The sequence below is a fragment of the Coenobita brevimanus genome, chromosome 1 (assembly GCF_032717465.1).
Source record: "Coenobita brevimanus isolate Jiangsu-jjx chromosome 1, ASM3271746v2, whole genome shotgun sequence".
Taxonomy (NCBI): Eukaryota; Metazoa; Arthropoda; class Malacostraca; order Decapoda; family Coenobitidae; genus Coenobita; species Coenobita brevimanus.
This window is the reverse complement of record NC_136954.1, coordinates 69,484,826-69,499,017: the sequence shown is the minus strand read 5'-3', so window position 1 is coordinate 69,499,017 and position 14,192 is coordinate 69,484,826. Positions and strand designations below refer to the sequence as shown.

The 14,192-nt window shown below is 43.4% G+C and overlaps 1 protein-coding gene across 1 annotated transcript in view; it reads left to right on the top strand.

Moving 5' to 3' along the window:
• The first annotated feature begins 363 nt into the window (after positions 1 to 363).
• Srrm234 (Serine-arginine repetitive matrix 2/3/4) overlaps positions 364 to 14,192 on the top strand; it is an 81,379-nt gene continuing 67,550 nt past the window's right edge. The window contains exons 1-3 of the mRNA XM_080274674.1: positions 364 to 427; positions 570 to 675; positions 2,303 to 2,445. Coding sequence (XP_080130800.1) covers positions 580 to 675; positions 2,303 to 2,445 — 239 coding nt within the window. The 5' untranslated portion in view covers positions 364 to 427; positions 570 to 579. The remainder of the gene's footprint in view (positions 428 to 569; positions 676 to 2,302; positions 2,446 to 14,192) is intronic.

Below are 14,192 nucleotides of genomic sequence, written 5' to 3'. Positions count from 1 at the left end.
CCCGGTGCCATATTTAGGGCCTTGAATGTTCAAACAGCATGGTATTTTTATTTTGAGACATTTCCAGGGTTGCAGTGCAATGTGGAGTGTATATATCAAGATATGCTCTTTATCAAAATTGTGTACTACACAATACTAATCAATATGTCAAAGAAAAAAAAATATCCAGCAAATCGGCGATCTTTAGCTCTGTACAGTCGTTTCTGAATGTATTGGTTTTAAAATTTTTGTCTCCATTACACTTACCAGATCATCAATAAATTTGCAAGTAAATTCATTGACATTGGCTTTTCGATTAATGATTTATGTAAAATGTTAAGAGGCCTCCAAAAACGAGAGTGTCCTTAGTGCCACAACAACAACAAGCGTCAGGAGGGGACCGTTTGGGGAACGCATTTAGAATATAATGCAGTAATTCGCTTTACAGGTAAGGTATTGTAGTTTTTTATCATTCAGCTCAATTCATGTTACGTGAACTAAGATATTGATATAGTATTTGATTATAAAACACAACCTCAGTTACGAGAAGCGAACTCCTAACCTACGAACGTTTGACAGCATCCTATCAGCAACGCCAAAATGTATAATGGAATAGGACTGCAGACGGCCAGAGGCTCAGGCACCAATGGTTATGTGCAGCGGAACTTGGCGTTGGTTAGAAACACCAAAAATAAGGTAAGACTGAAATGCAAGTATTGTACTGTATTAGTGCCTTCTCAGTGACATTTAGTTCTGGTCATTAATATGTACATTACATTCGTGTGTCTATGTAAGTCGTATTTTTACATAACACTGCTATGGATCAATTGCAATTCCATTAGAACAATGTTGTTTCTTAACACTGCAAGCAACATCCAACGTATAGGCAGTTAGCAATCCTTTCCAGAGATGCTAATATGGGTTAGGTTAATGTATTCTTTGGTATTGATGCATGACAATTGTGTCTATAAGTAATAGTGGTGCACATAATGGAATACAGCTGTACCGTAGGAGTCATTAAATTTGACAAGACCCAGTTGACTAATACCAGCTGTACTGGTTTTATTTATTGTGGTGGATTGCTCATGCTTAACTTTACCACATGGAATATTGTTAGAAGTTTTATTCAATTCCCTTGTTGGAGAAATTGCTGTGTAACCTTCTTAATGTATAAAGCAGTGTCACTTTGAAAGATCTTGGCTGTTGGTGGTTTCATTCATTCATTCATTGCCAGATGCCATGTATCCCAGATGGGGTGGCCAATGGCTTAGAGTTAATTGTTTTACAGGGAGGGGCACTAATCCTCCACCAACCCCACTTGACATGTAGGGATGCCAACAGCATCTGGTGTTCCCAGGCGGTCACCCATCCAAGTACTGACCAGACCCAGCGTTGCTTAATCTGCTTTATTTTTAGAGGATTCATAAACGGGAAGCCCGAGCCTGCCTTTAAAAAACCAAGTAGAGAAATATGAAAGCTGGAAAGTTGAACTGTATTTCAGTCATGAAAATGAAAGCTAGAAAACAAATAATTCAAATCGCATTCTTCTGTCCTAATCTTGGCATTCATCATTCTTAACTGTTTTTATTATTTATTTATTTCTGATCCTAACTTGGGCAGTCTCCCTTTCTGATCTTCTTACTGTTCAAAGGGTCATTTACTGGCAAAATGCCCGTCCAGCCTACCAGTGACTGGACCTAATTTATCTGAAGAAGCAACATCCTATGGTCATAATTTTTGTATCCTTCATTCCTGATGGTCCAAAGCTCAGAGTTGCTGGTTCCTGAGTTGGATATTTTTTTTAAGGGTTATGTTAATCAATTTATGAACAGCCAGATGCCCTAATCCTATAAAGGGTGGCCACAAACAAGTCGCCTCCATGTTGTCTTGTCCCCAGTCATTTCACTCTCCTCCCCCCAACTTACACTCCCATGTGCATTGTGCAAACGAAATCTAGCAGGGCCAAGTTATTCCAAGCAAGACGGATCCATCACTTTTAATCTAGGCATATTTTGGTCTTAACATCAATACCCTTGGCTCCTAACCTGTACATTGTTGAGTCCTAATATTGACTACAGTAGCTACCAAACCTACATTCACTGCTTTCCTGTTTATTTAATTTTACTTTTTAAAAGGTAAGTTAGGTTATCCAGATTCTGAGGTTCTTTATTTCTTCACGTCCATTCATTTCATTTTGCCACTTTTAGCCTGTTTGCCCAGAGCTTCAAAGTCATCTCCATTTTTATGGGTACAGTGATTTATATATTTAACTAAAAGGGTATCCTGTATGCTCAGAGAAATTGTATTATCTTTTGTTACACAGATTGATTTTCGCACGGAAGAAGAACTTCAGAAATTGGAGGACCAGCGCACACGTGGCCCCAATGCCGAGATCCGTGAACATGCTCGTAAACGTGCCATCGAACTGAAGTGTGCTGAGATGGAGGATGTGATGAAAGAGCAGGGGTGAGTGTTACAGTAAGGTATATGTTATATAGTACTTTATATAAAGCGAGTTCCTTATTTAAAGGAGCGTTGTGGTGTGGATGTGGATGTGATAGGAAGCGTTAGGAGGAATACAGTGAGGTGGTTTGGCCATGTGGAGAGGACGGAGGGTGAAAGACCGACGAAGAGAGTGTATGTGAGTGAAGTGGAGGGGGGGAAGAGGGAGGGAGAGGCCAAGGATGAGATGGAGGGATGGGGTGGAGAGGTATATGAGAGAAGTGGGGGCTGAGTTGGGAGCGGGGCAGTGAAATGGTGGGGGACAGGGCGACGTGAAGGCAATTTGTTTGTGGCCACCCCGAACGGGATTGAGGTGTCTGGCAGTAGATAGATAGAGTTCCTTATACAGTACTGTATTGTGTATCCCAGTCAGTGTTACCAGTTCTTACTGTACATTAGTTTTTCTGTAACCCAGTATCATATGTTACAGTGTTTTTCACATTCATTCATTCATTGATGATGGTAGTAATTTCACAACACAGCCAAATAACAATGCAAGCACATAACAAGTAGTGGCATGTGGTTTTTTTTTTTTTTTTTTTTTTTTTTTTTTTTTTTTGAAATACTGAAACTTGTGACTTGGAAATTATGTCTGGCAAGGATACAACCCCTTGTGGCAAATGTGCTACTGAGGTTGCCAAGGGCAAGCCTTATTTTTTTTTATAGTTTTATTATTATTATTATTATTTTTATAAAGGTTATGTTGTCATACGCTCCCCTTCCACATGAACCCATGTTATATAGACTGCTATGCTATAAATCACTACGCAGTGGGTTTTCACTTAATATAATCACAGTGAGGGGCAACTGTAATTTCAAGTGATGTAACCAAAAGGAGATACACATGGAGTACAGCGTCTGGGAACATTTATTCCTGATGACGTAAAATATCACCTGGGCAACATCTTACCCTTCCCTACTCAATTCTGTTGTTAATCTGTTGGTACACCTCAGCATTCAGGATGGAGAGGAGGCAAGTTTAAGTCAAGTGAGAGCAAAAAGGGTATAATAAAGTAGTACCGGTACTTTCCCAGTACAGTAACAAGTATGGTGACCCAAATCAGCTCTAACAGGATAAGCTAAACTTCTTGAGTTTGGACCATGCTCCTGCAGTGGCATTGTTTGTGAAATGTATGTGTGTGTGTGAGAGAGAGAGAGAGAGAGAGAGAGAGATGGCTTCTGATGGGTGCATGCCTCCTTTTGCCCTCCTGTGATGGTAAAACTGTCCCACCCCCGGCAGGGTAAGCACCGTTACATATGCAGAGAGGTGGTTTGATCATGTGGAGTGGAAGGGAAATGAGAGATTGACTAGAGGTGTAGACCTACCATATGTGAGAAGTATGGGGAAGGAAGAGACCCGGGATGAGATAGAAGAATGAGATATAGAGGTATATGAATGAGAATGGAGAGACTTTGGATGAGATGGAGGGATGGAATAAAGATGTATACGAATGAGGATGGTGTGAGTTGGAGGTAGGGCAACCTGATAGCATTGAACAGGGTGACATGGAGGAGGCGATTTGTTTGTGGCCACCCTCTCCAGGATTAAGGCATAAGGTATATTCATACATACATAGGTAGAGTACATATAGATAGATATATAAATCGAAATTGATAACGATGCGTATACAGTAGATGAATCAAAATTGATAATAGCACCTTCAGCCTCGAACAGTTCATTATAGATTCATCACGAGAACACGGTGAAAAGGAATGGTAAAAGTTAAATATTGGCCACAGAAATCCCAGAGTCAACAACAACAGGACAAGTAGCTTCTCATCAGCTCATATTAGAGGGGAGGAAGGAAGAATGGCTTCGGCCGCTATTATCGATTTTCCCGCCAAACCATTGTGTACAATGTTGCCATATGTAGTGCTATGTCTCGGTCATGGGGAACTTCAGAAGGCTAGCTAATGGGATAATGGGAACGGTAAAATATAAACTTACTAATGAAAGTGAGGATAAATTATTCTTGGAAGGTATCGAATTAAGAAATGAAATGTGATGGCTGATAAACGCGACAGTGAGGTTGGAGTAAATATTGAAATAAAATGGGTGAAAGCTGGAAGAAAAACGTATTGAAACTGGATTACTTATTGGAAGGCATCGATTTGGAAAGGACTGTGAAACTGTGGATTAATTATCAGAAATGTATCGAACTGAAAAGAAATTAGATGTGACGTTATCAGCATGAAATCAGGAACGATACCGGTATGAAGAACTGGAGATTGAACACTTTACGCAAGGAAAAAACAAAACTATAATGAAGATGAGACCAAAGTTTAGGTAAATGTCAAGAATACTAGGGGTAGGAAGGGGAAAAAGTGGAAAAGTTTGTTTCAAAGTTTTTAGGGATTGTGGGACTTGCCCAGATTAAAAGGCGTGCTTTGAGATTGTTCTTCAATTAATGAAAAGTTGACGAGAGAAATGTGTGTTGGCGTTCATTTTGCGGTGCTTACTGTGCAAAATTTAATTAGATGTCATTATTTGTTGTTCCACCAACACCACTACTATTGCTACCACATCATCGACATCATTATACTGTACCCAAGTTAATGGTCTTATATTCGTATATTTTAGGAGATAAACAGTGTGTTCCATGCTTATTAGGCGCGTAATGTACAGGTTAATGACAAGGTGAGCAGCCCTGTGGGAGAATTATATCCTCTCACTCTAATTTTCCAGTAGAATGGAAAACGAGAGAGAGGGGGGGGGTAAATGGATTGGAGGGAAGTGTGGGAGATAAGGAAGTAAAGAGGGGGAAGGAGGGGTTATGGAGGTTAAGAGGAGGAGGAGAGAAGGGGGGAGGGGAGGAAGATAAAGGAGAGAAAGGAGACGGGGGAGAGGAGTGGTGGAAAGGAGACAAGGAAATAGAAGGGTAACGGAGGAATATAAAAGAAAGGAAGGGTGGGGGAGGGAGTACATTGAGAGAGATGAGGAGGAAGAAAAGATACAGCAGAGATAATGCAGAACAGTTCCTTCTCCCCCTTTCTCCCTCCCTGTTCTCTCTCCCTTCTGTCTTCTCTCCTCCTCCAGCCTCCTTCACACCCTTCTCTCTCCCCCCCCCCCTTCCGTTGAGTTCATTCTGAAACTTCCTTCTTCCTTTCCTATTCTCTGTTCTCCATTCTCTCTTCCCTCCCCCTCCTTTCGCTTCTGCTACACCACTCCCTTCCTCTTCTTCCCTTCGCTACCCCTTCTGCTGCTCCACTCCCTTCCCCTTCTGCTACTCAACTCCCTTCCCCTTCTTCCTTTCCCTTCCCCTTCTGCTACTCCCTTCCCCTTCTGCTACTCCCTTCCCCTTCTGCTACTCCCTTCCCCTTCTGCTACTCCACTCCCTTCCCCTTCTTCCTTTCCCTTCCCCTTCTGCTACTCCACTCCCTTCTTCTTGCACTCCTCCTTTGCCTTCACCTCCTGTCCTCCCCTTCTTTCACGCCTTCCCTCCCCTCTTCTCTTCGTCCAGTTCCCCTCCCCTCCCATATCTTCCCTCTCCATCGACTTTTAATTCCCTCTTCCCTCATAATACCTCCTCATTCCTTCCCTCCCTCTCTCCCTTCTTGATATTCACTCTTCTCACCTCTTCCTCCCATCTTCCTTGTGTCTCCTCGTCCTCTGTTTACGCCATCCAATTTCTGTGCCATCCTTCACTCTTTCATCACCCCCTTCCCTTCTTTTATCGCTCCTTCCTCTTTCCCTTTACTCTCTCTCTCTCTCTCTCTCTCTCTCTCTCTCTCTCTCGCCATCCTCCTCCTCCTCATTCCCTTTTTGCTGTCTTCCCATCCCATTCCATAGTGAGTGAGAGTGAGAGGATGACATTGGGAGATGATCACCTAGGAGAGAGCCACACGCCAACGCACTCATACCCTCTCTTCCACACGCACATAGGGGGGCATTGAGTGCGAGTGATTAGGTTGACCCGGAGAGAGAGCGAGAGAACCCAAACGCCTGCGCACTCAAAAACTCTGGCAATCCACACGCGCGCCGAGGCAGTGAGTGTGCGAGTGAGTGAGTGAGTGGCCATGGGTGTTGCGTGAGTGGGTGCGTCAGTGCGGGCTCACACTCTCCACCGCACTCACACACACGCCGTTCCTTCGCCTCACTTCGCCACACACACCTGAAGGAAGTCAAGATCTGGAAGGTGCCTTGAACCAGACACCCTCTCTCACTGCCTCGTCGGGTTTATTGATCGGTGAGCTAGTTGCCTGCCTGCCTGCCTTCCTTCCTACCCAGCTGCCTAACCCCACACTCTCTGACTCTCACTCTCACTCTCTCAGCCTGGCAACCATACCTCCCCCCCCTACTCGTTCTTCTGCATACTCCTATCATCTGTCTCATCAGTGTTGCTCGTATTGTTGCCTTCTAAGCCTGCCTACCTGCCTACGTGCCTACCTAGCTGTATCCTGCCTTCATGCCAACTTACCTGTGCACCTGCTTAACTGCCTACCTACCTGTTTACTTACCTACCGGCCTGCCTATGTTGCCTTTCTGCCTCACCATCTTTCTTGCCTTCGTGTCTCTTGCCCAACCTTAATGCATGTCTGCCTCTCCTGCCTTTCAGTCTACATTACCCCCTGCCTACCTCCTCCCACATGCTGTCAGCGTCCGCTGCCTACCTACTTATGCTGCTAAATTTTTACTACCTTCCTACCTACTTGTGCTGCTTATTTTAGTGCCTACCTGTCATCTACGTACCTATCTACCTACTTCCTTTTTTGCTGTATATTCTACCCTTAACATACTGTCTTGTGTCATTTTTGTATACAGCCTACGGTACTAACCAGCCTTGTTATAATATCTTGCAGCCTACCTACCTACCGACCTGCCTACCTACCTGCCTACCTACCTACCTGCCTACCTACCTACCTACCTACCTGCCTACTTACCTACCTACCTTCCTGCCTACTTACCTACCTACCTTCCAGCAGATGTACCTACTACCTTCCCACCTTCTTCCTTCCGACAGGCCTGCGTACCTACCTAATAACAAACCTGCTTAATACCCGTCTCTTTGCACAGATTTTTCCTACCTACCTACCTGTCTACCTGCCAACCTGATTACTTGCACACCATTTTACTTACCTGCCTATCGCCGTACCAACCTACATAAGTACATACCTACCTACCTGTCTCCTAACCTTCCTACCAGCTCACCATGGACGCGCTGCACCCATATAAATTCACCAGCTCAGAAAAATCCAGATACTTATATTTGGTGACATTTCCGGAGATGCTCCCGCGTTTTACTTCAGCGTGGCTTAACATTGCCACCTTTCCATCTTAAATTGCTGAGTTATAACGAGAGATTAATACTAGAATATGAAACTAGTCACGAAGAAGTGACATGGAAAGGGTGTAGAGCCATAGCAGTCTTTCTACCACTGAACTACGTGAAATATATCGCAAAGGGACGAAAACCTGGGCCAGGCTTATGTGAAAATTTCTTTGGTCGGTGTTCATTCGTCCTTAAAAAGTCTGTGTGTATGAACCGAATTCAAGTGTCAGTAGCCGTTTTTTTAAGTAATCCGACTTCAAGCGTCTTAGGTCATTTTTTCGCAGTGATCGGGTTTCAGATATATGGTCGCTTTTGCTGTAATCCTTATTCAAATGATGCCGTTTTTCCAGTGATCGGAAATTTGAAATTATGGTCGATTTTGCAGCGATCGTTTTTGTACTTTTTGCATTCTGGTGGCAGTGTACAAGTTATACTAGTGTTCGTCTTAATTCTGATCCAGTAATGCTGATTGATATTGATCTCTTTGCCTTGGTTCTTCTATATCGGTGCGCCGGCTTATAAATAGACATGGCCATTGATTATCGTACCTGTGGCAACCAGTTCTCCCAGCATTTTACGTAATGTCGGCTGCGGCAAACGTTTGGGGGTGATAATTAGTGTTTGATATTCGGTGTTTGGTTGAGAGAGAGAGAGAGAGAGAGAGAGAGAGAGACCTCAAAATAATTTCTAAAACATTTGTGTCCAGTGCATTTTCTTTTTCACGTCCGTCAGATGTTGAGATGAGTGATTTTTGCGTAGTGCCCATCATTCAATGCATGTTTGTAGATTTTAGCCCTTGTTTACCTGGGCAGGGAGGGAGAAGAATCGTACGTCAGGCAACAGAGACCCCTGCCGAAAATAATTTGAGTTGTCTTCCGTTCTTTTGATATATCCTCCAATTCTGATTAAATTACCCGTACTTCAGACATTTAGTGTGGCTGTATGAGTGTCCATGTCTATAGTTGTGTTACTGTAATATCGATCTCGTTCTCCATGCAGGTTGTCTATAAAAAAAGAAAAAAAAAAAAGCTTGCTGTCAGAAGGGATAAAATATGGAAATCGAAAAAAAAATAAATCCACAAACTCGCCAGATAAAGTGAAATTCCTAGAATATTGGTGATGCTTTGCGAAAATTCTCCAAAATGTAATGTCTATTGTCGCTAAATTAAACAAATTGTCCGTAAATATAGCAAAAAGCACTAACCAGGCATCTGTCTCCCTGTCGTTCAGAAACTCAGCGGACTACTGCATCTTGAATATTCCAGGAGCTTTATTTATATTATTTATGAGATACAGGGCTGCTAAGTAATAATAATATAAAAAAAAAATGCCCAAAATGCATCCGGTAGCTCCAAATCTAGCAAAACGCGCTAACCACGCAACTGTGTCTCCCTGTGTTGTCTAGAAACCCAACTGATCGTACTGCACCTTGAATATTTTGTGTATTTTTGGATTATTCATGAGTTAAAGGGAATTGATTGGAAGAATGGTATAGGAGTGTGAAGGAGATGGATGAGGGAGTGGAAAGAAGAGGAATACAGGGTGTGGATGGAGGAATAGCAATAAAAAAGCGGAGAGATGCGGTACGAGAATGAGATGATTGTGATAGGTGTGGAAATGGATCAATAAGGGGATGAAATATGGGGAGTGGGGATGGAGGGGTAAGGAAGGAAGGGAGAGAGAGAGAGAGAGAAAAGGGGTGGGGGCAGCTTCCTCTAGTCGTTTCCTGGTATTATGTTACTTCCCTAGTTGAACCCTTTCCTCTTCCTCTCATCCTCTCTCCCCCTCCCCTCCTCCCCTCCCCTCCTCTCCTCCTCCCCTCCCCTCACACACACACACACACACACACACACACCAGTTCTCATCCTCCCTCCTTATCTCTCCCTCACTTCCACCTCTCCTCTCCATCATCCCTCCCAATCACTTCCGTCTCTCTCTCTCTCTCTCTCTCTCTCTCTCTCTCTCTCTCTCTCTCTCTCATAGTAATCTTCTTATCATTTCCCCTCATTTATCACTCTCCCTTTCCCCCTCTTTATTTACCTCCCTTCTGGTTCCTCTATCTTTTCTCTACCCTGCATAAATAACGTAAAAACTGACGTTAACCCGCCATATCCAAAAATAAATCGCCAAAGAAGAGGTGTTAGGGAGCATCCTTAACCGAACCGACGAGAGCAGTGGCCTTTATGTCAGTACAGTTGACATTAGGGTTATTATACTCGCTTCATCTTAACTTGGCCTAAGTTTTCGGCCGTACGTCAGTTCCGTAACACTTCTTAGTGACTAGCATCATATGCTAGTTAAAGTACTGTTACAGGTCAGCATTGAAGATAGAGAGATCGCAATTTTAGGCCAAGTAAGAATAAAGAAAATGCTGCAGGAATGTAAAGTACAGTAGTTCCCATAGCACTTCTTCGTGACTAGCATCATTTCTAGAGTTAAACTAATGCCACAACTCAGCATTCAAGATAAATGATAATTTTAGGCCAAGTAAAAGTAAAAAGAAAAAAAAAAATGGTATAGGGGTATTATCTACAGTGTAACTTCAATGACAAATGTGTAGGTTGACCTGGTAAACTTAGCAACTTCCTGATCCATCGTTACGGGGAAGCGGGAATACATTACACCCCTTCAGTACGATGTCTTGATGGTGGAGAGGGATGCCTTCACGTAGTGGCATTGATGATATCGGGTGGCTGAACTGTCACGTTATACAAACGTTCCTCTCCCCCTTCTCCGTCTCCCCAAAAGATGATGAACTGCAGAAGGGCAATATGATCTACAGTATACCTTACCGTTGACCTCTTATACGATACTGTTGACCTCTTATACGATACTGTTAACCTCTTATACGATTCCGTTGACCTCTTATACGATTCCGTTGACCATATACGACACTAATGACCTCTTACACGATACCAGTGACCTCTGCTCGCCTTTAGTCCAGAACACGACCCAACTCATGGGAATTCGGACGGGAGGATATACACCGAAGGGGATTGAGTTGCACAGAGGTGAAGGGGTGCATCATAGACTGTGATTTGGTGATAACGTTGCCTGGAGATGTTTTGTTGCCCCCTACAGTGAAAGGACTGAGAGATGAGGTTAGATTTTATGGCTGTGTTACTCTGTTTACTTAACTGATTATGTAACTCACTCTCTCTCTCTCTCTCTCTCTCACACACACACACACACACACACACACACACACACACACACACACAGATTCAGCACTCTTTGCATCCCTTTCCCTCCTCTATTCTCCTCAGTCTATCTCCCTTTTCTCGTCTCTTTCTTCTCCTTCCATTTTTTCTTCCACCTCTTCTCCCATCTTCCCGATATCCTGGTCTGCCCTCCTCCCCACATTATCTCACTTCCCCTCCCTTTCCCCTCCCTCTCCCTCTTATCTCCCTCCCATACTTTTCTTCCCGTGTGTGTGTGTGTGTGTGTGTGTGTGTGTGTGTGTGTGTGTGTGTGTGTGTGTGTGTGTGTGTGTGTCCCATTCTTTCTAGGGCAGGCATTTTGTTTCCTTTCCGTTTATGTTCATTGTGGTGGTGGAGAGGACGCCTTCACGTGATGGCACCGATATAACCAGGTGTTTCTACTGTCCGGCTATATAAACGTCCCTCAGCTTCCTCCCTATCACTCGAAAGGAGGATTTTGAACTGTAAGGGAAGAGCAACAAGCCTGTGGTCCACCAAGTTCACATTCAGATAAACAGAAGCATAAACAGCAGCCATTTCTTTGTGTTTACTTCCCCTCCTCTCTCTGTCTCTCCCCTCCTTCCTCCTCTCCCTCCCTCTCTCCAGTCATTCCTTCTTCACTTTTTTTTCTCTCCAGTCCTTCTTCCTCCTCTGCTTTTCTCTTCAGTCCCTCCTCCTCCTCCTCCTCCTCCTCTCCTTTTCTCACCAGTCTTCTTCCTCTTCTTTTATCTTCAGTCCTTCCCCCTCGTATCTTTTCCATTCTCTTCATTTCTGTTCCTTTCCCTTCCTTTATATTCTGTTTCTTCTTTATTACTTCTTTACTGTCCCTTCCCTCCCCTCCCCTCCCCTCCCCTTCCAGTAAGCCATTTCGTATAACATAACGTGGGAGTGTTAGAGAAATGTCATTGCTTATCTAATTTGTTTTTTGTCTCGAATATTTTTTAGGTAAACCATCAGATACTGTGTGTGTGTGTGTGTGTGTGTGTGTGTGTGTGTGTGTGTGTGTGAGAGAGAGAGAGAGATCCATTATCTCGTGTGTGTGTGTGTGTGTGTGTGTGTGTGTGTGTGTGTGTGTGTGTGTGATCCATTAGTTTGTGTGTGTTTTATGTGTTGATTTTAGCCGACCGTCATTCCCCTCCCCTTCCATATCCCTTCCCTTCCCTTCTTATTCTTCCCTTTTATCCCCTCCCCCGTCTCCTCCCTACCATCATTTCCCTTCCCTTCCCTTCCATTCTCTTTCTCGTCCCACTTCTTTCCATAGCTTCTTTTCTCCTTCCCTTCCCTTCCATTTTCTCCTCGCACCTTCTCGTGTCCTTCCCTCAATATTCTCTATCCTTTTCTCCTTTCCCTTCTCTTCCCTTCCGTTCTTTTCCATCCTTTCCCTTCCCTTCTCTTCGCCGACGTATTCAAGTCATTTATTCAATTTTTACTCAGACTCCATAGAACTGCCGTCTCCCCATCATGAATGCAGTGTTGTACAATTGATTATCATGACTTACCTATGTGTATACCTTTGCGTGTTGTAGTTTGCGACTGTGCATGCTAACCTTTGTGTGTGTGTGTGTGTGTGTGTAGTATGCCTTATTGTGTCGGGATGTGTATACCTTTGCGTGTTACGTTTATGACGATGTATGCTAGCCATGTGTGTGTGTGTGTGTGTGTGTGTGTGTGTGTGTGTGTGTGTGTGTGTGTGTTTGTCCTGTACATATGTATATACTTTACGTACGTTTAAGCATGTGATCATGTTTTGAAGTATATTTACATGAGTTTAAGAGTAGGCCATTTTAAAACTAATTTGTCATAGGTGTGTGGACGGTAATTTACACGATCAACTTATAACAGATAGTAGGGACGTAATGTGCAGAATTAATCGCTGAGGAAGAGGTGTTACGAAAGCTGCTGAATGCCAAGTAGGTAATTGGCAGGTAAAGGGTTTAACTGAGTGGCTGATGAGGTACTGTACCGCACAAGTGTTTTGAGAGAGACACGTATATCGCATATGGTGCTCCTTATACAGCCTAGTGCATCTGTAACACTCCCCTTATACTCCCCCGGGCAATATCTATCTGTCTGTCTACCTGTCTATTTGGCTTTGTTTTTCTATATGTCTACTTATCTGTCAGTTTATATATCCGTCTGTGTTTGAGTCTGTCCAAACCCGTCCATCTGTCCATTCATTCATCTCTCTGTCTATCTATCTGTCTGTCTACCTACCTACTTGCTTATCAGTCTATTGCCCAAACTGTCCATATCATTCTATCTACCCAGAGCTGCTAAGTGTGGATGGTTGGGTTTGTGGCGTGAAGCTCGAGAAATTCCTAAGGCTTGATCGATGAGTCAGGCGTGTTGGCCACATTTTTTGCTAGAAAGTCTGGTTGGTAGCTAATGTGTGTGTGTGTGTGTGTGTGTGTGTGTGTGTGTGTGTGTGTGTGTGTGTGTGTGTGTGTGTGTGTGTGTGTGTGTGAGAGAGAGAGAGAGAGAGAGAGAATTACATGGAGGAGGAAAAGTGTTCACTGGTGTATGACGGCTGGTGAAAGGTTAACAGTATTGAGAGAGAGAGAGAGAGAGAGAGAGAGAGAGAGAGAGAGAGAGAGAGATTATAAAAGAAGGAAGAAGAAGGGGAAAAAGTGAGAAAAAGAAGATTGTAAGATGGGAAGATGAAAGAAGAAAGGGAAGGACAGAATGACACAATTAAAGAAGGAAATATGAGGAAATAAATAAAGGTTGGGATGAAAAAGAATTTGGAGAGGTAAGGAAAGGAAGGAGGAGGGAAGGATAATAATGAAGACTTAATTATGAGACGGAAATAAAGGTGGGTGATGAAAATGGGATTGAGGGATGGAAAAGGTGAAAGTTAAGAAGGGAAGGAGGAGGGAAGGGTAAAGGTAAATGAAGAAAGTAGTAAAGGTGGGGTGATAAAAACGAGTGAGGGAGGGATAGGGTTAAGACTGCGTGAAGCTGCATGGCACCTTGATTAGATATATGGCTGGCTGGCACGACACACACACACACACACACACACACACACACACACACACACACACACACACACACACATTTAAGCATTAATTTATATATATAGAACCATTCACCTCCATATATTGCTACCCGTAAACACACACATACACACACACTCTCTTAGATATTAAAGACTATGAGAAATATTCATAATTTATGTAATACGCGAGAGAGAGAGAGAGAGAGAGAGAGAGAGAGAGAGAGAGAGGAATGTAGGTGTAGA